Raw genomic sequence first — 26487 nt, forward strand, 5'->3', positions numbered from 1 at the left:
AACCCAGTTCAGCTACTGATTGATTCTGTAACTGCAGAAATGGATAAAAGCCCCCCATCCAAACAATGACTATCATCAGTGCATGTAAGAAAAAAAATTAATTTTAATCATCTACAATACTGTCTTATTTATTTAATAGTACAGTACATTATTGCTTTCATTTTATGGATCAATGGTAAAATGCATGTTAAATTGCTGTTTTAGGGGTTGTTTTTAAAAGTCTGGAACGGATTAATCTTTTTGGCATTACTTTCTATGGGAAAGTGTGCTTCGATTTCCGGAGTGGATTAAGTTTGAGAACCAAGGTACCACTGTATAGCGAAGTTTTTTTTAAAAAACGTTTTGTGTTTTAGGATGTTGGAAGCTGCCCAGAGTGGCTGGGGCAACGCAGTCAGACAGGCGGAGTATAAATAGCAAAATTATCATTATGAAATGGGATGTCCCTACTTTCATTGCAGAAATGTCAGAGAGTATGGTATGATCCCATTTTCATTGGAGGGTGTGGAGTTATCCAACCCCCTAGCTGTCTGAAGGTAGCGCTGTATAGCATAGGGTATTTTTTTTAACGCTCAATGTTTTATTACATTTATATGTGTTAGCAGCTGCGCAGAGTGGCTGGGTATAAATATCAAACATCTCTCTTTTCATCGGAGAGTGTGCTACAACTCCCACGGTGCCCAGCCAGTCAGGGAAGCGCTCGGTGATGCTCAGAATCCCGTAGTCCCCGGAAAACAACAAACCGGAGACCCAAGTTTGGGAAACCCGGCGGGGAATTTTAAAAAAACCACGCCGTGGATATGCTTTAAAAAAAAAAACTGTTTTGAAAAATACGTGAAATTTGCCCTAGCTCACCGGCGCCACCTAGCATGGGCAAGTTACACTGTGAAGCGTTTCCTTCACAGCCGTGTGGCCGAGTCCGCTTATATGTAACTTGAGGCCGCTCAACTGTGAGGGAAGAAGCCGCGCGAAACGTCGCCTTTTCCCCCTCAGTTCCTCAATCTGGGAGTCGGACGAGGCCGCCGCTCGGCCCTCAGGCGCTTCCCGCCTTTTTGCGCGGGCGGACGTCTCGCGCGCCCGCTTCACGTAACGGAGGCCGGCCTGCCAATGCGGAAGAGGTCATGTGATTCTCGAGGCACCGCCCCTTCTTCATCTTCCTCGGCGCCTCAGAGCGAAGCTCCCACACGGCAGGGAGAAGCTCTGCGTGCCAAGTCGAGAGCAGGGAGATGCAGGCGCCGGGGGTCTTCGTTGTCGTCGCCGCCGCCGCCATCGTTTTGGGGGCTGCGGTGGCCAAGGACCCGGTAAGTTTCTCTTCGGGCTCGCTTCCTCTCCTTTCTTCCCCCCCCCCTCGGGGAAAGCGGCGGAGTTAAAAGAGAGAGAGAAAGAGACGCACGCGCACAAAAAAACCCAACACTCCCCACTACCCCCGCCGGCCAAAAGCGTTCCTGAGCAGGTGCAGAGTGCGCCTTCGGTGTTTGTCTCGGCGCATCCGCGGAAAGGGTTGCTGCTGCTGCTGCTGCTGCTGCTGCTGGTGAGCAGGCAGACTCTCCCTTTCCTTTTCAAAGGATCCCAGGGTGGTTGGAGTCGGAAGGGACCCCCAGGGTCATTAGTCCAGCCCCCGCCATGCAGGGATGAATATGCAGCTGCCCCGCACCGAGATCGAACCTGCGACCTGGGCGTTGTCAGCACTGCACTCTCACCCACTGAACCCTCCAGGCTGAAAGGGAAGTTCATTTTCTGTTGCGAACCGCCCTGCAATCTTCTGGTTTGTTTGTTTTTTTATTTAGCTTTTCAGATTTTAAGAATTAAAAAACAATCAACAGTCAACATAAAAAGAGAATTCCAAAGAATCTCCTTCCCTTTTCCTCTTTGTGGGTCCTTGTATTAACCTTTTTCCTCCTGCATCTTGTTTATTAATCCAAATCTTTTAGATCTCAATAATAACAACAACAACATTATTATTATTATTATTATTACTATTATTATTACTATTATGATGATGATGTATCCTGCCCATCTGGCTGAGTTTCCCCAGCCACTCTGGGCAGCTTCCAACAAAAGATTAAAAATACATTAAAAACTTCCCTAAACAGGGCTGCCTTCAGATGTCTTCTAAAAGTCTGATACAGTAGTTGTTTATTTCTTTGACATCTGATGGGAGCACGTTCCCAAATTTCAACATTAAACCACTAGTGTCATTCCAATCCTACTAATGATTTTAATTGCTTGCAATGGTTTTTAAGGCAAATTATATATTTCCCCCATTATTAAAATCTTGCTCTTCCTGTTTCTGATTCTCCGGGTCATTTTTGCCAATTCAGCATAGTCCCATCAACTTAATCTGCCATTCTTCTCTGGTAAGGACTGTGCCTTCTTTCAGTCTCCAAGCTAATAACATCCAAGCAGCTGTAGTCGCAGCCACCCTGTGATTTTCAGGTCAAAGGGCAGTGTAGGAAGTTATAACAAAGCAACCCATATGCTCAGAGGCTTTCATTTTTATTGACCGATTTACAGGCTTGGTCCTAGGAGGAGGGAGGGAGGACTCAAAGCAATCTGCTTTTTACCATGCTGACCATGAGAAGAGCAGGAAAGGCCAAAGGACTTCCAAGGGATGATTAATCCTATTGGTCTGTATATTTCGAAGGAAGGGAAATAGACAGCCCTATTGTTGTTTCTCTTCACTTTTTGCTGGGGATGCTGAAGTCTTCCTGCTTTGTGCATCTTTCAGGCAGATGCATGGCTAGTAATGATTTTCCCAGTGGGGAGGATTTGTGTCAGTTGCCTATATCTTTGGAGGCTCCTATCCTGAGTCAGAATCAGCTGGACTGTGGGTGGGGGCGTGGTTGGATCAACAGTTTGAAGGTCCTGCTGAACAAACAGCATTTGTGTGTATACTCTCTCCCCCCCCCCCCCACTTGAGCGTAGTGCAGTGGCTCTCACTGTTTTCCCTGGGCCATAGATTCAGAATAAAAATTTCCTTGCGCTGCACCCATTTTTCTAATTTGATAACTTATTGGAAAACACAGCTAGGATTGTGCTCGGTATTGTGCTCTCATTTTAACAAGATGTCCCTCCCATATTCTGCTATTTTTTTAAAAAAAAATTGATGCTATGCTATACTGAAATGTTTGAATGTTTTTCTGAGCGGGTCCTGCGACACTTGCCATCCTCTCCTGCACACCAGTGTGCTGCGCCACACCATTTGAGAACCACTGGCATAACGGTTGTAGAAGTGCTTTACAATTTGAGGCGATATTTTAGGCAGTAAGTTTTTCTTAATATCTCATGTACAGAATGCATGAAGCAATGATAAAGGGAGTGGTTTGGAACATGTCAAAAGTCCTTTGTTCTTTCTGAGCCATTTCCACAACTAGGTGAGATTGGGGAGGCAGATGGATTTCTGGTCATGACTTTCGAGCTCTCGTCTTAGAAATTAAGCAGTGGCACAGAGGTTGACGATTGTTATCATTATTATTCACTGTGTGGTTTTAAATGCCTTCCTTCCACTTAATCCTTTGCACCAGCTAAGTTCCAAAGTGACATATGGCCGTCATGTGTGAAAATACCTTTCCTTTGTCTTTCATGAACTGATCCACTAATGATTTAATGATAATCTTTTTCACTTGATGAGTTTAAAGCCTTGACGTTTACATCAGAGCCCTCTGGATCAAGCCAGTGACCCATCTAGTTCAGCGTTCTCTTCTCACAATAGCCAACCAGATGCCTCTGGTAAACCTACAACTGTTAATCTCTCCCATCTTGTTTTCTACATAGTGCCTTCTTAACATTGCCTTTGCTTCTGGAGGTCAAGCTAGCCAGGTGACTAGATGACTAAATGGGTCTCTAAGCACCTAGTTTTAGCCATTCCCTCTCACAAAATATTCAAGAGCTGTTTGACTAGTGTTGCCTATGATGATCTGTAGCAGCAAAGCTACTATATTTCCTTGAATTTCTTGTATACTGTTGTATGTTTCTATATTTCCCCATTCTACTTATATCCAAATACAGGAGCACGTTTCCCCCTTTGTTTAAACCACATGTTCTTTGAGTAGGCTGATCTCTCAAGTCCAACTTGTGAGGAGCTCAGATCTGCTTATGCTGCATCTTGTGACTTAGCAGAGCAATTACCTTCTTGTTTCGTTTAGAGAAACGAATTGCTGAGTGCGGCAGTTCATGGATGTGTAATCTTTTCTTGAAATGTATATTCCTTCCCAACAGAACCAAACGGACAACATAGATGTTCAAATGTGGTCTTAGTTAACGCTTAGCTATGGCAAAGTGTATTAACAAGTATCACATGACAGTTTCACCAGAGTTGAGTCAGAGGAGCTGCCCTTCTGCTTCAAAAAATTCTTACACTTTTTTTGCATTTTGAGTCTTTTTTTATGTAACACATCTGAATTCTTCTTCTCTTACAAGATCGGTTGCGACTGATCTTGAGATAAATAAATGTTTGTTTGTACCTAATAGAGGGGCATTTGCAAAGGGGATGTATCCGACATTTATTATGCAGTCAAGTTATTTCTAATACATATTGTGAAACCGACTAGTTTTTCCATGTTTGGAGAGCAAAGGAAATCTGCTTGCATCAGTTTCATGTGATTCACAACAGCCCTGCTGGTTCTACCTGCCAAGTGACTATTTCTTATATTAAATAGGCTAAAGATTGAGTGCATGTCAAAGTAAAAATCAAAAATTGCGGATCTGTGATCCCCAGAACAGGTCTTTGAACTTTGCTGCATATGTTTATCTGTCATAAACACTACTGTGTTGTGAAATAGTGCCTCTGGTGGCATACCTTTAATTACATCTTTGTGTAACCTCATTTAAGGTGTAATATTCCTTACCTTTTCAGCAGAGTTCTTGACAGAGTGCAAATATTACTTTATCGCTGGTGAAACAATTGTCTCCATTTTCTATCCATTGGCAATTGCAAGTTCTGTCTTCTGAAAAACCAAAAATTACTCCAAACCGCACAGAAGACAAGATTCCAAAACAGTTAAATATATTTGGGGGGAGGGGGAAGCAGGGGGAAAGGCAGAGGAGGAGAATTTTGAATTACACTTCAGTAATTCACTAAAAATAGCAAAAGAAAAAAGAGTTGCCTTTCTCTTACAACCATTGTATGCACCTATGTAAATACTTGAGCTGACAGTCTGAGTTAGTTGGCGAAAAGGTAAGATACTCCCTGATTGCAGATGCTCTGTCTGATAAAAGAGGAAGACAAGCAAGTGTACCAGTTCTTGAAGTTATGCAGTCCGCCTTTACACAGGTATCTTGTGATGGAGAATTGTGCATAAAATTGGGTGAGCATCTGGCCCCTCCCCTGCGATAGCCTGAAGCCATTGGGCCGTGTGTTTGGCATGGATATTGAGAGTGGGCACAGAGTTGCAGTCCCGGTCTGTGCATGATAATAGTTACGATTGCTGCAGTATTGTCTGATCTGATCAGGAGGGTTGCCTCTCTTTTCAGCACAAGTGTCCCCACACTTAGGTCAGGGTTACATTCTGGGGCCCCCCACATGTACGAGTGAAATTGTGTAAAGCGGGGATCACCCTCTGAACGCTCTCTGTGCCGCTGTCTCTCTTCAATCCAGAGCGAAAATACTGAACCCCAAAATATCCACAACTAGAATTGAAGCTCTGGGGCCGGCAGGAGACTGGGGGACATGCTGGGAAATGGATGGTCATTCCCAGAGGGTGTTGTTCTTCAGCCCCATGGAGCCTTCAGTGTAGTGTTCATCAGGATTTAAACCCCCCCCCATGCTGTTTAACATAGACCTGAAACCACTAGGTGGGGTTATCCAGAATCTTGGAGTACATTGTCAGCAATATGCCAAAGACACATAGCTCTACTACTCCTTTACATCTGCAAGTGAGGCAGTGGATGTGCTGGACCAGTGTCTTGCCTCGGTAATGGACTGGATGAGAGCCAACAACCTGAAATTCAATCCAGATAAGGCACTGTTAGTGGGTGGTTCCCTAGACCAGATGGGTGGGAGATTGCCTGCTCTTGATGGGGTTACACTTCATCAGAAGGAGCAGGTTCGTAGCTTGGGGGTCCTCCTGGATCCTTTGCTGTCGCTTGAGGCTCAGTTGGCCTCAGTGGCCCGGAGTGCCTTCCATCAACTTCGGCTGGTGGCCCAGTTACACCCCTATCTGGACAGGGATAGCCTAACTTCTGTTGTCTATGCTCTGGTAACCTCTAGGTTGGATTACTGAAACACTTCATAAGTGTGGCTGCCTCTGAAGACAGTTCAGAAACGTCGGCTAGTGCAGAATTCGTCAACCAAGTTACTCACTGGGGCAAGATGGTTTGAGTATATTACACTGATCCTAGCCTAGCTGCCAGTTAGTTTCCATGCCCAATTCAAGTGCTGGTTTTGACTGCCCAGAACTGGTATGCATCAAGGACCACCTTTCCCCATATGAACTGACCAGGACCCTGTGGTCATTATCTGAGGCCCTTTTTCGTGTGCCTCCATGAAAGGTCTGGAGGGTGGCAACACAAGAATGGGTCTTTTCTACTGTGGCTCCCCATCTGTGGAATGCTCTCCCCAGGGAGCTTTGCCTGGCACCTTCATTAGGCACCAGGCAAAAATGTTTCTCTTTAGCCAGGCCTTCGGATAATTTGTGGGAAGGGGGTTATTGTTATGTTTTTGGTTTAGTTTATTAATTATTTTGTGTTCTCATTTTGTGTTTTTTCTGTTGTGAACCACCCTGTGGTCTTTGGATGAAGGGCGGTTTGCACGTTTAATTAATAATAATAATAATCTTTGCCTCTCCCCACCCACTTTGAGGGTTGCTCAACATGTTAAGACTTTAGTAGAGGAGTCTGCTTTCCTGTGGGAAGTTCTTTGCCCACACTCAAGATATTGTTGAGTAGGACCATCACATCAACAGATGAAACGCCACAGATAGGAGTCGCAGGCTGGGAAGCTCAATGCAGCATGGTCCTGGCTCACTTTGTTAGCCCTATTCCGGTGCTTGTGTAGAAGTCCTCACCCAATTTAGAACCCTGATTAAGGGGAGCCTATGCGGACACATCCCTGCTGCAGATGTCCGCCCTCCAACATGCCATGTAGAGGGAGCCAGTCAGAATTCTCCACACACTACCTAACTAGATGGGGGAAGCTAATACCTTAACAGGGCTAGTGAGCTCTGCTAAATGGTATGGCAGAGAGTGAAGATGCAAAATATACATCATAGGGAACATACAGTCTTTTTCTTTTTCTGGAATGCTAGTTTAAAAGACAGAAATAAATTGAAGAGGGGTCTGTTGCCACTTAAGGAATTGCCATTCCATCAATTAAATAGACAGCTCCCAGCCTGCAACAGTGGCATTTCTGTGTCTGCTTGCATAATCCCAACTGTTTGAGTAACACCTTTGCTAATCCTATGGTTTCATTCTTCTTTCTGCATTAGAGGCAGAGTGACTTTTTTTGCAAGTGCTCTCTGCTTAAGTAGCTTCTCACTGTGTTTCAATAAGAAGCTTGAAAACTCTTTATTTCAAATACAATGGAGCTAACCAGATTTGACTCCAGGTTAGGGTGGTGGCTCTTACCGATGTTGCTGGAGTACAACTTCCATCGTCCCTGGCCAAGGGCTGATGAGAGCTGGAATCCAAATGAGGACCACAGGTTCAAGATCTTACTCTCATGGGTTTTTTAAAAAAATGCTTTCAGCAGGTAAGGACTCTTGGCTACCCACCATCAGATGGGTCTCTACATAAATGTGGCTTTCTAGCCCAGCCTACCTCTCTTCTGTAGTATATCTTGCTTCACAAGCAACGTAAAAGTTCAGACCTGTACTAGATCCAAGAGGCAAGCAAATAGCAGAAAGCAAAAGCTTTGTGTGCTAGTTGAAGCTCAAAATGTTAGCACTTCCCTACCTGCAGCATTCAAAATTCGTCAGGTGCATTTTGCACCTGGCTGTCAGCCACTACCAAAAAGTTCCTGAAATTGAAAAATATGACTTTCGAGCCATCTGTCACAAAAATGGCAGCTAGGCATTCTCTTTTGGCGACCATAACCCTAAGGAGCCATTTGGCACCTAGCTTATATATTTGAGTTTCTAACACTGTCTGCCTGTGTGCTGCTGCTTCTATCACCACAAAAAAGCCTCCCACTGCATAGCAATTTGGCTTGGGAAAAGATCCCACTACTATGAAGGGACGCGGGTGGCGCTGTGGGTAAAACCTCAGCGCCTAGGACTTGCCGATCGCATGGTCGGCGGTTCGAATCCCCACGGCGGGGTGAGCTCCCGTCTTTCGGTCCCAGCTCCTGCCCACCTAGCAGTTCAAAAGCACCCTTAAGTGCAAGTAGATAAATAGGTACTGCTTTACAGCGGGAATGTAAACGGCGTTTCGGTGTGCTGCATTGGTGCTGGCTTGCCAGAGCAGCTTCGTCACGCTGGCCACGTGACCCGGAAGTGTCTCCGGACAGCGCTGGCTCCCGGCCTCTTAAGTGAGATGGGCGCACAACCCTAGAGTCGGACACGACTGGCCCGTACGGGCAGGGGTACCTTTACCTTTACTATGAATAGAACGCTTTTTCATCATCATCACCTGACCACCACATAGAGCAGTTTTTTGTTGCCAGAGAAGGGGGCTTCTAGGAAGGTAAGGACTAGCTGTTCCCCACTTGTCTCCTCTTTCTGACATGCATCAAAAAAGAGGCGAGAATGCTCAAAGTCAGAGGCTCCCCGCATGATTCAGAGTTATGCCCAAACCAGCCCATTTTAAACATGCATAGAAAAAAAGTTCCCAGCTAGTTGTTTGCATTTTTGAACCCTAACCTTGACACCTGCAAATGGAGAGTTCAGGTATACTGTAAAAAAGTATCGCAGTTCAATCCTAGGCAGCGCTCAATGAGTTTCCTCGTACTTTAGTCTTTGGTAAGTCTGCATATGACTGCAACTTTAGTCCTTCAGGGGTTTTTGGTTTGTTTGTTTTTGTCTGCAAAAGCTGAGAAGGCAACAATAACTCTGATATTTTTGCATGAAACAATTATAAAAATGTTTGTTCTCAAAAAGGCTTTGTCTTTTTTTTTTTTGCAGTATGGTGAAGAATGCAAAACACTAGCATATCCTCCCTCAGGACCAACGTAAGTAACTTATTAAGGACAGCTCAGTAGCTGATAGTTGCTGTTTACTTGTGATCCCGTTGACTTACAAATTTAATTAATATAACATAAACTTTAAACTTGGCGCATTGAGTCAGGATTGATAGTTGCTGTTTACTAGTGATCCCGTTGACTTACAAATTTAATTAATATACCATAAACTTTAAACTTGGCGCATTGAGTCAGGATTGTGGTGCTGCTATTACCTTACTATATATCACTGATCAAACATTCAGCTAGAGAACATTGTACCTAGTTTGAGACAGTGGTGATTTTTGCAGAATGAGGGCACGTGGAAAAGAATTGTGTAGATTAGCTTAAAGAAGATTCCTTAATTGTCTTCAGCGATCGTAAAAGAAGACCGCTACTAGGTGTAAATATAAGTAAAATATGCTTGTGTTAAATATGTTTGTGTTAAATATTGATGGATGAAAGCTAGGCAATGTAAATATAAATTACTTAGAAATTTTTAACCAGAAAGACGCCTGAAGGCAACAGCCGCAAAATAGTGGTTTAAGTGTAGCTACACCTTTCTGCGTTTCATGAAAATTGCTCCTTTTTCAGGTACAAAGGAAAGATTCCCACCTACATCATAAATCTTGACTTGCCACCAAGTGAGAGATGGGTCCAGTTGGCACGTGACAAAGATGCAGAGGTAGGGAACATGGTGGGAAGGAGGTCAGGATCAGAGACTTTCTTCTGGGCGACTTTTTAATGAGATGCAGGCTTTAATTTCCGCTAACTTAGGTGTACTGCTTAATGAAACAGGCTTTAATCCTGCCCCTAAAGCTGGAGGGAAATATTTTAAATTGTGTTCAGGAAAAGATGCTTGAATTCTGCATTGCTTTTTATTTCCAGGCCAAAATCCTCAGTCAGAATGGCTAGTTAAAATGGCTTTAACTGAGGAACAGACACAAGCTGGCATTCAAGTGAATGTGCATAGGTTGTATGAGAGCCAGTGTGGTGTAGTGGTTAAGAGCGGTGGACTCGTAATCTGGTGAACCGGGTTCGCGTCTCCGCTCTTCCGCATGCAGCTGCTGGGTGACCTTGGGCCAGTCACACTTCTTTGAAGTCTCTCAGCCCCACACACCTCACAGAGTGTTTGTTGTGGGGGAGGAAGGGAAAGGAGAATGTTAGCCGCTTTGAGACACCTTCGGGTAGTGATAAAGCGCGATATCAAATCCAAACTTCTCCTCCTCTTCTTCTTCGGCTGTGAATTCACTTTCTGTCTTTGTTCTTCTGGGCGTATGGTCATAGATTCAGTCTTGTGGAATCTTAATAGACACAACTCTCCACTTCTGCTCTCCTGCCTGGCCACATTCCAGTTTGTAAGGGTGGGGTTTTGCTGTTGCAAAGCTGTGAAGGAGGCCTTGTCAGGATGCAAAACAGCAGAGGCCTCATTGGGATGGGCAAGCAAAAGCAGATAGAACAATTCATAGAATTAGGGTGTTCCCTCTTCCCTCAGAGCACCCATTGATAGCAGCTGAGACTTGGAATGGTCACAACATACAGGATAGGCAGGGCTTAATAATGTATGAAGTCTGCCTAAAGAAAGAACTCTCTACCTTTACAAAAGACGTTTCACATTGCGTCAGTGAACATAGTTGAAAGTGTCAACTCATCACTATTAAAGACTGCTTGTTTCAGATGTGCTTCGGCACATGTGAAAGGGTTATATGTTTTAAGTGGCTCCTGCATTACCCTAAAAGTGTGTTCACCCGAGCTTTTTCTTAAACTTTTCCAGCTGAAGGATGTCCTTAAGATTATGAAAGATATTTTAATCACATTCCTTCATAGTGGAAAAGCCGTAGCATCACTGGAATCTAAATTGGTGAGTACCTTTCCATTTTCTCTAAAATTTAGGGGAAAGTTGAATCCAGCTTGCTGAGCCTGTCTGAACCGCAGCTGCTAATAAGCCAAAAATGGGAAAATAAATGCACTAGTTATCAACAGGATCTGATGCTTAGTGTGAATTCTGGCAGGAGTCCTTGGCATCATTGCAGGCCCCTTAATGAAAATCTCTTTGGTGTGCCACTGCACTCAGAAAGCCAGTCATGATTTTGAGTTTGTACATTACTGTGCAGAGATTTATCACCGCTCCAGGCTATCTGGCTGTTGCTTCGAAGCCAGGATGCTGCCGTATGCAGGTTCAGACTGTCAGCTTTTGTCAGGCAGGAGTCTACCCCAGCCCTGCTAGGAAAACCTCAGATTGAATCTAGCATCTTCCCCAGGCAAAACATGTGCTTTACCACTGAGCTGTGTGGGGAAAAGCAACTAGAAGGGATTCGGAGAGATGCAGGAAGGATTCACGCAGGCAAATCCTGTGACGAGCTAGAAAATGATAGGCTCCCGAGTAACTTAAGGGGGGTATCACTATCGTTGGCCCAGATGCAAAGAGGCTTTCAGGTGATCGGGGGCACTGGAATGTTTTTCAGATTTGTGCAATCTTGTCAGGGTGTTACACGCATGGGGTATACATTTGAAACAATATCATGCCACGTTGAACATTTGTGGCTTTCCCCAAATAATCCGGGGAACTCTGGTGTGTTAAGAGTGCTGAGATTTGTTAGAAACCCAGAGTGGTTTAACAGTCAGTCCCCTTTCTTGTGGAATTCTGGGAACTGTAGTTCTGTGAGAGGGAAGAGGGTCCCTTAACAAACTAGTCTTCCCAGGATTCTGTGGGGGAATCCATGACTGTTTAAAGCGGTATGTTACTGGTTTAAATGTATCGTGTAGATGGAAGATTAGACCATTTAAATTAATGGGCCTAACTTAGTCATGTTCATTCATTTCAGGGGGTATACTCCAAGTGAAACACAGTAGAATTGTCTTCTAATTGTCTACTAACGTTTCAGAGTGTCTTCTTATTGAACTTCTCCAGTGTCCACTTATTTCAGCAGACGTTACTCAGAAATAAAAGGGAGACTATTTATTCAGTTTACATTTAAACCAGAGTTTGAATTGGAGTTTGTTGCACATTGCTCTGGAAATAGCTACTGCAAGAAGGAAGCGAAATCTGAAAAAATAGGATGTAACACAATAAGGGTTGCAAAAATGGTAGAAAATGAGCTCAGGGACCTTGAAATAAGTGTCCTAACTGGTCTGCGGATTGTGGCTGCAGTCTGTGCAGGAATGAATAAATAAATTTACAGTAGTTCTGTTTTGAACCTCCATCTTCCACAAGTTATTTCTCTTTGCTTTTGACAATTATCTGCATGAACTGTGGTGTTCAGATTAATGTAAAAATGCAAGAGGAGAAGGATATTGGAGCTCCAAAATGCCAGCCAAACCACAGTGCCTTGGACTTTGTTAATGGAGGTCATCCTGCAGCTAAATGCTTGATAAGCAGGTTATTTTTTTCTAAAGGTCTCAACAGTCCACAAAGTCTCAAATGTCTACTGAGGCAACTACAGACCACTTAGCACATAGCTTTTTTAGTTAAGTGTACACCTAAAAATTGTAGAATGCAATTGCAGCCAACGTGTGTTGTTCATATGTACCCATTGGGGAATCACAATTGGCTGTGCTGCCTGTTGATCAGACTGCAAAACTGAGTTTGTCACTTTGTAGTTTGTGAAATGACACTAACCCTCTGTAAAGATGCTCTGTTTACACCAAGAGATAATTGGGACTGAGAAGGAAATATATGAAGACAGAGAAATTAAAAATAGAAAGTTATTCACTATGTTTTTCAGGTTTTAATAACTTGTGGCTTTTCTTCTTAGGCTTGGTTAGGTTCCACCCTTCCCTATCCTTTCAATGATGAGATCAAAGGCATTGCTTCTGCAATTGATGCTCCTTTAGGTAATTTCCATTTTGTTATTACTGTGTCTGGCTCTGAAAGCACACTATTAAAGGCATAATTTGGTGCAATTGAACATTTCAGCCACTGTAGCAATACATGCTGAGGTTATAATACATTTGTGGAACAGGAGTGCTTAAATGTTTGTAGCAGAGATGAAGAGCAGGTGTCTATTTAAATGTAAGACCTGACTAGGAAGACTGACCGGGTTTTCTACTGAGTGAAAGTCTGTACAGTAATATCCTCACCTCACAGAGGTACTAAAATAGGATTGACCAACAAGTTGCCCATCCTCTTTGCAGGCTTCTAAGAAATTTTTTGAAATGGCAAGTCTTGTAGATTTCCTGCTCAGTGTCTCTGCCTTGTGGCTTGCAGTCCATAGACATATGAACCAAGCACAGTAAGAAGTGATACTCTGAAGATATTTCCTGTCTCCATTTTCTTCCTTTTAAGTGTATGCTTGGTTTTATCCGTTGTTTTTAATGGTCACTTTGATGAAAGGTCTCTCTTTCTCTCTCTTCCCTTCCCACCTTCCAATTTAGGTGACATTGTTCTGTTCAATATCTTCTATGAAATCTTCACAGTGTGCACTTCAATAGTAGCAGAAGACCCCACAGGTAAATGACTGCTTAGCCAACGACATGTATTTTAAAGATAGTGCTTAAGGTATTTTTTCTTTGACCTTAATTCCATTTCTCTCCACCACCCCCTTTTCCTTTCCAACCAGGAAAGCTGTACCATGCCAGAAATCTTGATTTTGGATTGTTTCTTGGGTATGTATGTACCAGTGAGGTCCAATCTGCCCTGGTGGATCCACAAACTTTCTAAATTGGCGGGGGGGGGGGATGAAATGTTTTTTACCTTACCTTTTTTATTGCTTTGAGACTAAGCAATGAGCAGAGCGTTTAGTTCATCTGCAGCATCTTTAACTATGGCCTGCCTTTCTCAATTTCTTTGGAGCGTCTTTAGAGGGGAAAATATGTGTGCTGTCATAATTTTCACCATTTTCTGTAAAAGGGAGAAGCTCTGAGGTTATCATTTTCAGCACAGTGACTTTTTTTATTTATCAAAATAGATTTTTATTAAGAAAGAAGCATAGTGAATATATATATACACACACACACACACTGCACCTTTTGAGAAAAAGTATTTTATCTGACCTCCAAAATCACTAAACCATCTATCCCTCCTTTCTCCCAAAAAGATACCTTTGATACAATCTGGGCTCCCTTTTTCTCTTTTATTGAAGAACAGGATATTTTAATGCCACTGTCATCACAGAGCTGTCTGCAGAGGGGATTTACTCATTGAAAAAGTATTGTAACTTTTGAATAAATTGTTAAAAAAATAAAAGGCCCATGACTTAGCAGTGTTCCATGAAGACTGTGGGTAGCATCTAATTGGGGTCTTGCTCTCACAGAAGGGCTTTTGATTCAGCAGACTCCTCCAGTTAATAGAAGTGGAAGTGGGGTGATTTTTGCCAACTTCAGCCCCCTGCAGCCCCTTATGCCACCTTCAACCCTGTTGCGCCTGATGCCCCAACTGGATTCCATTTTCTGAACATACAGGGTAGCAGTGTGCATTGACCACAAGATTTGGTTCAGATCTAGACCCAGCACTTTGTGCAGCAGTTTAATTTGTCTGTTCAGAGGCTACCTGATTTGCTTCATGGCTCCTAATCCACTCCCCCTCCCTTTGATGAAAACATTTATTCTGCCAACAATACATCTCATTTCCGTCACCAGAGGAGCTCAGACAACAAAATTATAAACAGCTTCCTTAACAGAAGAGCACTAAGACAATGTAAAACATTGAGCAACCCAAAACAACCACGCCTTTGCTTAGTCCATGCGAGCTTTCAATGTTCAGGTCGTTATCTTGAAAAAGACAAGATAATACTCCTAGTCTACTTGATTGCCTTCCAAACCCAATCTATTATAGTGGAACCTCGGGTTAAGAACTTAATTTGTTCTGGAGGTCTGTTCTTAACTTGAAACTGTTCTTAACCTGAGGTACCACTTTAGCTAATGGGGCCTCCTGCTGCTGCTGCGTGATTTCTGTTCTCATCCTGAAGCAAAGTTCTTAACCCGAGGTACTATTTCTGGGTTAGCAGAGTCTGTAACCTGAAGCGTCTGTAACCCGAGGTACCACTGTACTGGGAAACAAAAAAAATAAAGTCGTTCCCCCCCCCCCTTCTTTCTGGCACAAGTAAGTACAGCCAACCACATCAAACGAAAAGCCCATAGACCAGGGTTTCCCAAACTTGGGTCTCCAGCTGTTTTGGGACTACAACTCCCATCATCCCTAGCTAGCAGGACCAGTGGTCAGGGACGATGGGAATTGTAGTCCAAAAACAGCTGGAGACCCAAGTTTGGGGAACCCTGGCCTGAGGGGCTTTTGTGCTAGGCATCTTTGGGGTAGGACCCAGCAGAATTCTTCCTCCATGTCCTCTGCTCCCTATGCTGATACCTTCCTTAAACTGGGAGACAGTTTGGCAAAGCTGCTCCCTCCTCTGAAGCCCTTGGATTGGAGAATGCTGATGCCAGTCATTCCTTCCCAGTTATAAGCACCGTCTCCCTCATCACCCCGCCCTAGCATTGTGGTAAACACTCTCACTTCTGGGTGTTTGCAGCAATGTTTTGACATCTGGATCGCTGAGGTGCTATGAAGCACTTTATGGGATGGGTCTCTGCTTCAACTTGTGCCTCCCAGAGGCATTCTGCTTTGCCTCAGGATTTGCCCGAATCTGGTGCTTGCTCCTGTTATGGAGGGGAGAGAGATGAAACAGATTTTTAGGTGCTTGCTTTTTCCATGGAAAGCCGCCCAAATATTAGCTGTTCATGCATCCAGCTTGAAAGACTCAAAAATCTGAGAGGGTCCATTTTATATTGCTGTGGATTAGATGCAATTTGCATTAAATGGCCAGTTCTTGCTTATGTTTAAGTAGTGTTGCTTTTCCTGCAGGTGGGACGTGAATGCTAGTTCTTGGAGGACAACGCAGAAACTGAAGCCGCTCATGGTGTCGCTGGATTTTCAAAGAAACAATAAAACAGTGTTCAGGTCTGCAAATTTTGCAGGCTACGTGGGAATGTTTTCTGGATTGAGGCCAGTGAGTATTCCTTTATTTGGACAACACTAGGTGCATTCTGATGTAACAGTAAACCATAGCTTGCCATTATGAGTATGAACAGGCCTGAGACACAGGCTTGCCTGCTTCATCATCCCCTTCCCTTAGGAGCAAGCAGGTGACTTCAGAGGCTTTTGCGTCAGGTGGCATCCCCCTTAATTTTCCATTGTATCTGATGTTGCAAACTTTGCTGAAAACAAAGCCAGGCATATTAGTGCCTTGTAGAGAAAACAGCAGAGTCTCGAAGCACCTTAAATGCACAATGGTTTATTTTACGACTGATGAAGCCTTGGGAGAGTGACGTTCTCTGTGTGCACAATGTGTATTTTGGCAAACATCTATGTGAGCATATGATGCTTGTGTGCTGCAAGCACGGATACGTTCCTTGCTGGCACATCACTTAAAGCTCCCACAGTCCACATGCACACCTTGGCTTGCCCTGAGCTCAAATGCTGGCCTCAGGCTAAACCTCATGCCCTGAGCTTCTGATTATTCCGACAACAGGTGTGGCTTGTGGATGCAGGTGCTTCCTCACTGAACTGGGAACCCTTGAACCATTCTGGAGAGGCACTTGTGGGTCTGCCCATTTTGAGGGTGAAATGTACACATCTCCCATTTTCTATTAATCGGGGTATGCTGGTCTACATGTGTACCAACTCTCAGGCTAGCTCCTAAGGAGCTAGGGTCACAACAGCTTTGCTACCCCATGAGTGGGCCATAAAGTCCCAAGTGTCTCTTCCCCTCTCTGTCTTGTCAAAAGTCTCTCTGAGCCACAGGCATGGATATGCATAGTGATATTAAATTCTTGAGAATAATCTCGATTAATGAGAATATTAGAGAATTTTAATTTAAAATGAAAATAGACAGTGAAATTTACACGGTGAAAATATATAAGCACAAGCCTACTTGTCACTTGCAAGTATCAAATTAAAAAGCAAAACATGTTTTATTGTTAAAGTTAAACCATTCTAAGGTGATGGCACCAGTAATTGTCATGTTAAGGTTTGGTATGAGGAAACTCAGTAGTTAAATCATATTTTATTCTTCCATTAGAACATGTACCTGTTATAGGACAAGTAAAAAAATACAATTGGCATGTTAAGGTTTGATACAAGTGAATTCAGCAATAGGCTATCTTGTGCTTCTAATAACTCTTAACACTTAATAACTGTTTTGGTGACTAAAACACAGCTTGATAAACAAAACTATATGCATACATATAAAAAAGAAGCCATTAACATTAAATATACTAAGATTATATGATAATATATTTCAGTATGTCAATCTCTGGTAAATGTCACCTTGTACCATTGAATGGCGCTGCAAAAACCAGTTACTGGCACTCAATAAAAATATAGAAATGTCAACTGTTTAAATCAAAGCCACCTTACATGCTGTTACACATAATTGTAACTTTAAGTGTATAAAGCATTAAAGCTACAGTGGTACCTCTGGTTACGAACTTAATTCGTTCTGGAGGTCTGTTCTTAAGCTGAATCCGTTCTTATCCTGAGGCGCGCTTTTGCAAATGGGGCCTCTTGCGCGCATGCCTCTAGCACATGATTTCTGTTCACATCCTGGGGCAGAGTTCGCAACCAGGAGCAGCTACTTCCCTGTTAGTGGAGCTTGTAACCTGAAGCGTTCGTAACCAGAGGTACCACTGCACTTTCGGTAAAAAAAATCACACCGTATAGCCAAGGGTATAGAATTGCTAAGAATAAGGCCACACCAAAATAGGAAAAAAGCTATTAAATATAGTTGAAATAGATACGAATCCAAATGTTCATCAAATTAAATGAATAGCATTTTTAAAACTAAAAAAAAAACGTTTTCTGCAGCTTACATTTCAGAACTGTCAGTGGTGAATGACACAATGCCCAGTAATGTAACTGGATCAAAAAAATCATTATGCATTTCTTACACTGGCAGTATCACAGCTTGACTTATTATTTACTAGATTTTTTAAATGTGGGTTGTAAAACTGGTTCTTACGTTAGAATTTACAGTTTGTGGAGAATATTCCCCAGAAAATTTTCTAGCAGAGAATATTCTCATTCTTGAGAATATTCTCACCTCACATCACTAGGTATGCATGTACAAAGAGGAAGAGCATTTGTAAAACATCGGGGCCCAAAGACTATATAATACAATGGATAGCAGTGTTCTGTCGCTCACAGCGGCCTTCTTAAAGCACTACAGAATTAGCTTAACTGTGTCTCTGTTTTCTAACTGCTGGGTATTAATAAACACTGTTAACTGACTTTTTGTGATTTAGGGCATTTTTACTCTAACCATGAATGAGCGGTTCAGTCTTGATGGAGGTTACATTGGTGAGTATGCTTAATGCTCTGTTCCTGTGTCTTTGGGGGTTTTTTTTAGCTTTAATAAAATGGAGAAAATTTAGTAGCGTTATACCCCACCCCACTCAAATCATTGGAAGTCCCAGTTTCACAAGATGCAGGCAAGAAAGTGGAGAAAGCAGTGTGATGCATGTTGCAAGAAACTATATGAGAAGCTGTGTGGCATGAAGCAATAGCAGGGCACGCCCCAACCATTGCCCAAGAAGCAAACCACATGGAAATGGTTTGGGATGACTTTCAGCTTGGTTGAATTAAACTGAAAGATGAGATGTTTAAACAGTGCTAAGGCTGCGTGTGGTCATAAAGCTCTTTGAATTTGTGTCTCTTGCAGGAGTCTTTGAGTGGCTCCTTGGCCAGAGAAACGGTTGGTGGATGAGCTTTCTCACCAGATCTGTGTTGGAAAACAGTACAAGGTAACAGTCAAATTGTGAAGCGGTTTATCTGCATATATGGCCAAGCCAGGGAAATTAGGAATAATCCCAATCTCATTTTATAATGTCTCTTTGTTTAAGTCTGTTCTTTCTCGTCTTGACTACCACCATCTTGGTTCCATGGAAATTTTACATTGTGTGATACTAAGGAAAACTTGTTTAACGTTCAGACCCGCCTGGTACCATCCGTGGATCAACAAGGTGCTGTGCAGTGGGGTTGTGTGTTTCACGTTCTACCATTCCTCCTCCTCTTCTGTACTCAAGTGGCTCCCGCCTCTGACATGGCAGGAGCTTTAAGGTTGGGTATGGAGTAGGAGGTATCACTCCTTCTGGAGAGAGGCAACAACAATGGGAAATTCAGAAGCACCTGGAACAATGTTCTGATGGGCTCCAGGGACAGCTTTTGCCCTTTGGTACAAGCTGCTGCAGCAGAACAGCACCAGAAGAACTGGCATGATTTAGGAAGACTAAATTTTGAACTCATGCTTTCCCCCCACTAACTTGTCAGCAGAGAACCAGAGGCAATGCTTGATCCTTCAGATGCATTGTGTGTTCCTCGATAGAGGAAGTGCTTGGCTTACAGGAGCAATGGAATGAGTCTCTTTTTTTTTTCTTTCTTCCTGTAGTTAAATTTTTATTGGTTTTATAAACTTAAAAACACTTTTCTTAACAATTTGACTTCCCATCCTTGCGTTCGTGATGTGTCCCCCCCCCCCCCAGTTACCTGCTGCCTTATAGACAATACTTATTCTGCTCTGCATTTCTTTATTTACAGCATGCTTACTGTCCTCCTGTTGCGTATATTTCAAGGCCTGCTGGTGATTTCATTTGGCTAGAATGCTTTTTAAAAAATAGCCCGAAAGGAATTTCCATTCTTCCATATGCTTTCCTTCCTTTCAGTCTCATATTTTGGCCGTCAATCTCGCCCTCTCCACATTAACTTCGAAATCCATTCCTCTATTGTTGGAACCTTGTCTTCTTGCCTTCTTGCCTTCTTTGGCTGCTGTGGTCACATACATAATTTGACCATCTTTTGGGGGGGACTCTGACCTTGGTATGCCTTTTCTCCCCCTTCTCAGTTTGATTCCCTGGCACCATATTTGTATAAATTAACTATCCCAAAATACAGATGTTCCTTCACACTGGCCAGATTGGATGTGATGCCCTCTGCCATACTTGAGGGCAGATACCAAAAGATTCCAACTGAGAAACGACTCTGCCCCTGTGGAGATGGTAGTCGGGAAACAGTGGCTCATGTTCTCCTGTCCTGTCCCCTTTATAAAGATCTGAGGAATGAGACCATTACCCCACTCTTACTTACCATCCCAGGCCGCCCATCTGTGGCCACCTTGTTCTTTCTTTTATCAGATCAAAATGATCAGACAACAGCAAAGGTTGCTAGGTTTATCGAGGGTGCAATGAGATTAAGAGCCACTATCTGAACGATAATCTTGGTCATTTGATTGCCCTTTTTACCCATTGTTGTCTTTTTAATTGTATATATTGCTTGTTTTATGTTGCTATGGCCGTTGGCTAATGCGAATAAAGTTTATCTATCTAATAAGAATGCTTCAGGCATTTTTGGGAAGAGCGCTTTCAAACATCTTTTTTTCATTATGCATCATTACAACTGTTGCTTGTTGATAGGTCCATCACATATGAGTTTCCTCTCTTTTTTCTCTCTGCCTCTTGATTCTCCCACCTACCCACCCTTAAACAAGGTCTTTCCCCCCTTTGCTCTCTTACACAACTCCTCCACAATACACTTCCACACTAGGCAGTGACTGCTTTACATGAGAGTATTTTGAAAGGCTATGGCCTACCAGCATCACAATTTCCATGCAATACCTGGTTAAGGCGCCTGTCTCATTGCTGTTTCTGTTCTTGCATGTAGTTACGAAGATGCAAAGGACAGACTGGCTCATTCAAAGCTTCTGGCTCCAGCTTACTTCATACTAGGGGGAAACAAATCCGGCGAGGGATGTGTCATTACACGTTCCCGTGTTGCAGTGTTGGATATCTGGGAGTAAGTATCTGATGGTAAAACGATTTAAGCAGATCCGTTGCCTGTAAGAGATTTTGCTACAGCTGCTACACCAACCGGCTCTTGTTAATGCATTACTGAGGATTCGGTCTCTCTACAGTGTCTCTTCCTTGTGTACATTCCCTCATGCTTTTATATCAGTATCAGTATCCTCCTCGACTTCAATAAAAATCCACCATGGCTTCTGACTTTACCATTCCCACTGGTGACATGAGACCAGTTTTGGGGTGCTCTGCTTTAAGCAACTTGAACTCTGGGGGTAACGTTCAAGAACATGAGAGCCTGGTGGATCAGTTCAGTGGCTCATCTGGGACTTCCTTTTAGGTATTCTGAGTCTTCCAACAGAAATTAGTTAGAAGTAAAAATCATTTAAGGCGCATCGTTGCCAGAAAATAGGCACTGATGTTTGCTACTTCTTTCAAGCTTGGACAGAGAAAATGGCGTCTGGTATGTAATGGAAACCAATTACGACCGCTGGAAGCCTCCACCCTTTCTGGATGACCGGAGAAGCCCTGCAAGGAGCTGTTTGAACCAAACAAAGCAAGAGGTAGGTCTAAACCGTGGTGTCCAAACTTTTTTCAAAGAGGGCCAGATTTGATGAAGTAAAGGGCCGATTTTACCCAAGGAAATAAACTGCCTCATGGGCCAGGTTAAACCAACCTGATTAGATTAGGCCCCCAAAACGGATTTTGGACATGCCTGGTCTAAGACATGCAAAATTAATTAAGTCCTGTTACAAGGTGATGAAACCCGACCATACTAAATGTTTGACATCTTACCATTTTCTATATTTTGCTGGAAGCCACCCAGAGTGGCTGGGGAAATGCAGCCAGATGGGATGGGTACGAATAATAAAATTGTTATTAATATATTTTAATTAAATTGACACTCCATTCGTGCAGCTGGGCTCCATATGTCAGTCCAGCACCATTGTTTCAAAATGAAACGGATAGGACCACAACATGGTGCAGGCATGCCCCACATCTGCCCATGCCCCCTTTTTTTAGAGGAAAAGGTACCGCAGCGCTCGCAGCGAGAAGCTTTGCACCTCTCCTCCATTTAGAACAGTGTGTCCACTCCTGACCTCCGTTCGTGGGCACGTTTAAAGGAACTTGTTCCACATAGGAGAGGCTGAGCAGGAGCAAACACACTCTCATGCACTGTAGATTCTCAATGAGATGTTTACTGAGACCTTTCACAGACACCTAGGAAACAGTGGTGGGAACCCTGGTGCCCACAAGCATCAACTTGACAACTCCGGGTATGTTGTACTAAAGAATAATAATAATAATAATGACAACAATAACAGCAACAATAATAAATCCCTTCCCTATTCAAGGATAACTCAGTGGAGCTTGAATCTGAGCAGAACTGCACAAGATTGGAAATACTAACTGGAGGCAAAATTTGAAGCTAGTTACGCAGTGGAACCTCGGTTTTTGAACATAATCCGTTCTGGAAGTCCGTTCGACTTCCAAAAATCACTTGAAAACCAAAAATCAAAGGGCTGTCGGCAAAGTGAATGGTGAAAATAGAAGAACGTGCCACAGAAGCTGTTTGACTTCCAAAAATTGTTCAAAAACTGAAGCATTCACTTCCGGTTGTTGGCGTTCGGGTTCCAAATTGTTTGGCTTCTGAAGCATTCGACAACCGAGGTTCCATTGTAATCCAGGTTTTTTTTTGTCTGTCTGCACCCTCTGCTGGTACATGACCCCACCCCCAGCAGCAGATGGCCTCCAGGGGAATGCAGCGCTTCAGGGAAATGGTTCCCTGCTCTATAGAGGGAGTCAGCTTTTGGCTTCACTGCTGCTTAGCAGAGGTCAGATGTTGAAATTTGGTAAAGAAACTGCTTAGGTTGAAGCTTTGTTTTGGCTCAATTCTGCAGGTAATTTAAGTCTTTGTTCTCTCTATTTTTCACCCACGCAGAACATCTCATTGCCAGCTCTGTACAACATTCTCTCCACGAAGCCCATTCTCAATAAGGTAACTCGTCCTCACTCTTCCTTGTCTAGCATGTTGTTGCCTTATTCAGGTCTTGGTAGGCGAACGGGGAGAAGGCTCTTTATTGCTGCTCTTAAGACAGATGGTTCCCACAGCAGATTATTTCTGCCTAGAATATTCTTTGTACTCCTTAGATCCCAGAGTTGGGAATGAAAACCAAGCCACAAGACAATCTAAGCCATACACATGTGTGGAAACACACACGAGAGAGAGTGCATTTAATATTATTTATTTATTATTATTTATTGAATTTATATACCGCCTTATACCCAGAGGTCTCAGGGCAGTTCACAGAATAAAAGCAAAATATAAAACCACAAAAGACATAATCAAAATAAAAACAACAACCCAATAACCCTCCACCCCAAAACCCCACATTTTAAAAGGGCACGCTGGCAATTTTGGGGGTAGTTAGTCTGTTAATTCTCTCAGATTTCCAGATATTGGCAGCACTGATTCCGCTTGGTGTGGAGTCCACCCCCCCCCCCCCCGGCATCTGTAAATCAAAGCATTGTTGCATTGCATGTGAGGTTTTTATATTCGGTCTAACTAAGACATAGCTTTCCACCCTTGTCGATATAAAACACTTTCTTTAGAAAAGCAATCTGCTTCATGGTACAGTCATACCTTGGAAGTCAAACAGAATCCGTTCTGGAAATCCATTCAACTTCCAAAATGTTCAGAAACCAAACCGCGGAAGCTCCTGCAGCCAATCGGAAGCTGCAGAAGCCATGTTGGACATTCAGCTTCCAATAATAGTTCACAAACCGGAACAGTCACTTCCAGGTTTGCGGCGTTCAGGAGCCAAAACGTTCAAGAACTAAGCTGTTAAAAAACCAAGGTATGACTGTATTGAATTATTCTCCTGTCTTTGGTTCAGACTCATTAAAGCCGTGAAAACTTTGCTTTCCCCCCCATTTAGCTGACTGTGTCTACAACGCTGCTCGAGGTTTCTGAAGGTCATATGGAGACTTACCTGAGGGAGTGTCCGGACCCCTGTAGCCCCTGGTGAGGACTCGGGTGGCTTATGAAATGGATGCTCACCAGGCAGGAAAAGACAGAGGCTGTACTTCATCCAAGACTCCCCTTCACTTGCAGCGTGTCTTACGAGATGATGATTTTCTAAGCCTGGCAGTTATGCAATGGTTTGCCAGTGTAAACCATACCCTTTGCATTTAACACACTGTTAAGGTGCACTTCCTATGAATTGAAACTTAAAACAGTGGGCTTTTTGGATCCCTATTTCCTTACACGCTGCTTCAGCCCGTCAGTGTTTAGGAAATGTCTTGCAGTGCAATCCCTGGGCATGATTTCCTCCGAAGTTTAGTCTCTCAGGCTTGGTCCTGGAGATCTGTTGTAGGCTTAGAAATGGCATTTTACAAACTCCCTTCAGGTGGAGGGTTGCTGGGAGCAGGGGTCATTTCTGACAGCATGGCAATCTCCTCCAGCCTTCGAGGGCTATCTTGGCTCCTTCCTGTAGGGATTTCTCTCCCACCCACCCCACTTTTTTTTTTTAAAGAGCTGGGTGGGAGAGCAGCGCTAACCTTACAAAACTCTTTCCTTAAGTTAACAAACAGATGGCCAGGCTGCCTCTCCTGTTCTCTTAAAGAGCGAGGTGGTAGCATTAGCGGCAGGTTTAAGCATGGGAGACTTCTTAGCTGGGCTAATACGAATTGTGCTGCTTTCAGTGCAAGCAGGCAGGTTTTAAATTGCTGCTTTTTAATGAGCATAATTGGCTAACCTGGGGAATGAGTAGTGGTTTGGGGCAGGGCTTTTTTTTTTTTTTTTTTTGCCAGAACTCAGTTCTGGCACCTCTCAGGTGGGCGCCATTGCCATTCTGGGAGAACGAGGGAGGTGTTCATGGTGAGTTCTGGCACCCGTTTTTCCAGAAAAATGGCACTGGTTTTGGGTATTCCTGGCTATGGCAAAATGGGTCCATCCCTCCCTGCCTACCTCTTCCTTTGCCCTGTTCCACTCCCTGCTCCCCCAGTTCAGTAGATTAGAGGTGGTTCCTTTCTAAAAGGTTTAGGCACTGGAATAAAAATTATTCCGCTTTCCTACTAACCTAACGTGGCTACGAATGTTTCCGTACTGCTAGACAGTACAAAGAATGTACTTTTAATATATTCTGGATCGCTTTACAATTAAAGAAATTGTGGGAGAAATGGTCCACGTTGCTTTGTCTGACTTCTTTGGGAAAGCGAAGCGAGGATTGAGCTAAACTGCATTGCAGCTTCTGCAAGGCCGCTCCCTTTCCTCTCAGGGATTGACAGTGTTCTGCAGAGGCGGCTAATCCTACACCCACAAACTGGCCATGCCTTTTGTCTGTTGATCCTTCTGGTGATTTGATATGCATCTCGAGGGCTGTGTTAACACCTAAGCACAAATTTCCCTTAGGGAGGAATGGTAGTTTGGAAAGGGTGCTTCTGAATGCCTGGTTAACATGCTCTGAGTGGGCAGGAGAGGCAAGTTCCAAAGAAGAAAGTGGCCCAGCACCTACATCTGAATATTACGTTGGTGTATTAATGCATTAATGCAGATCTGCCCCTCCCTGTCTGACCAGCTGTCCGTCCCCCACACAGTTGGAATTCCCAGCCAAAAAAGACACAAGTTTATAAGGAATGCCTTGCCGGTTTTTACACAGTATGTGACTTCTAAATGAAAATATTGTTCAAAGTATCTGTGCAGTCTGGAAGATCTCAGCTGAACTTATTTATGCTTGCCAACTATATAAAAATAAAGATAGTTCTATAGATAAAGATAGCTGGCAAGCACAAATAAGTCCAGCTGAGATCTTCCAGACTGCATAGATATATATATACAGTGGTACCTCGGGTTAGAGACGCTTCAGGTTACAGACTCCGCTAACCCAGAAATAGTACCTCGGGTTAAGAACTTTGCTTCAGGATGACAACAGAAATCGCACAGTGGCAGCGGGAGGCCCCTTTAGCTGAAGTGGTACCACAGGTTAAGAAAGAGTTTCAGGTTAAGAACGGACCTCCAGAACGAATTAAGTTCTTAACCCTAGGTACCACTGTATAGCGCTTTTAAGCATTAAAACATTGGTGCCGTTGCAAGATTTTGATACACAGGGAAACTGGAAAGATGAGTTCACAGTAAAATCAGGAATATAGAAACTGAATGTTTCCCAACTGAATCAACCAAATCCTTTAATCGTCACAAAATCAACATTTTGGCTACAAAGGTTATGGTGGTGGCCAAGGTATAGGACTTCCGTCTCTCCTCTTTTCCTGCCCCAATCTTTCACACTGATGCCTGTTTCTTGAAACAAAATCCCATGGCTATGATTTACTGCTGTTGCAAGATGCACTGTGTGTCATCACGTAAAAAGCTAGGCTGGGATTCCCGAGACTTCCCTCCTGGAAGAAAATGGGAGATGCTTGACTAGCAGAAGTAAGATGGATGTTCTTCCTTTGGTTTTACATTGCTCACTCTCCCTGTTTGAGGAGACAGCGGAGTAATTCTTTGCTTCCTTCGCTGCTGCTTCACTATGTGACTTAAGCCTTCAATAATCACTGGAGTGAGATCCCCTGTCAGCTTTACTCAGGAACAATTGTGTCAATAATGATCCTCATCTCCCCAT

At 43.4% G+C, this 26487-nt stretch overlaps 1 protein-coding gene across 2 annotated transcripts; it reads left to right on the forward strand.

Moving 5' to 3' along the window:
* The first annotated feature begins 1116 nt into the window (after nucleotides 1–1116).
* Nucleotides 1117–25053, forward strand: ASAH1 (N-acylsphingosine amidohydrolase 1). 2 transcript variants are annotated; one of them, XM_083630675.1, is made up of 14 exons: nucleotides 1117–1298; nucleotides 9054–9100; nucleotides 9683–9773; nucleotides 10863–10949; nucleotides 12844–12922; nucleotides 13463–13537; nucleotides 13648–13693; nucleotides 15885–16029; nucleotides 18323–18377; nucleotides 18739–18820; nucleotides 20733–20864; nucleotides 21306–21429; nucleotides 22809–22865; nucleotides 23806–25053. In XM_083630675.1, the coding sequence occupies exons 1-14, from the start codon at nucleotides 1224–1226 to the stop codon at nucleotides 23893–23895; spliced, it is 1185 nt and encodes a 394-aa protein (XP_083486801.1). In that variant the 5' UTR covers nucleotides 1117–1223; the 3' UTR covers nucleotides 23896–25053. The 2 variants fall into 2 exon arrangements, with proteins under 2 accessions (XP_083486801.1, XP_083486802.1); XM_083630676.1 differs by lacking the exon at nucleotides 1117–1298 and adding an exon at nucleotides 7156–8171 and having other exon boundaries at nucleotides 8541–9100.
* Nucleotides 25054–26487: the final 1434 nt, after the last annotated feature.

This window comes from Podarcis filfolensis (assembly GCF_964270895.1).
Source record: "Podarcis filfolensis genome assembly, chromosome: 9".
Lineage (NCBI taxonomy): Eukaryota > Metazoa > Chordata > Lepidosauria > Squamata > Lacertidae > Podarcis > Podarcis filfolensis.

Excerpts from the sequence above, each read along its gene's own strand:
- ASAH1 (XM_083630676.1), top strand. The coding sequence starts at position 8,904 with ATGACTGCAACTTTAGTCCTTCAGGGGTTTTTGGTTTGTTTGTTTTTG. Across the intron at positions 10,950-12,843 it reads CATCACTGGAATCTAAATTG|GCTTGGTTAGGTTCCACCCT; the intron begins GTGAGTACCTTT and ends TTTTCTTCTTAG. Across the intron at positions 13,694-15,884 it reads GATTTTGGATTGTTTCTTGG|GTGGGACGTGAATGCTAGTT; the intron begins GTATGTATGTAC and ends CTTTTCCTGCAG.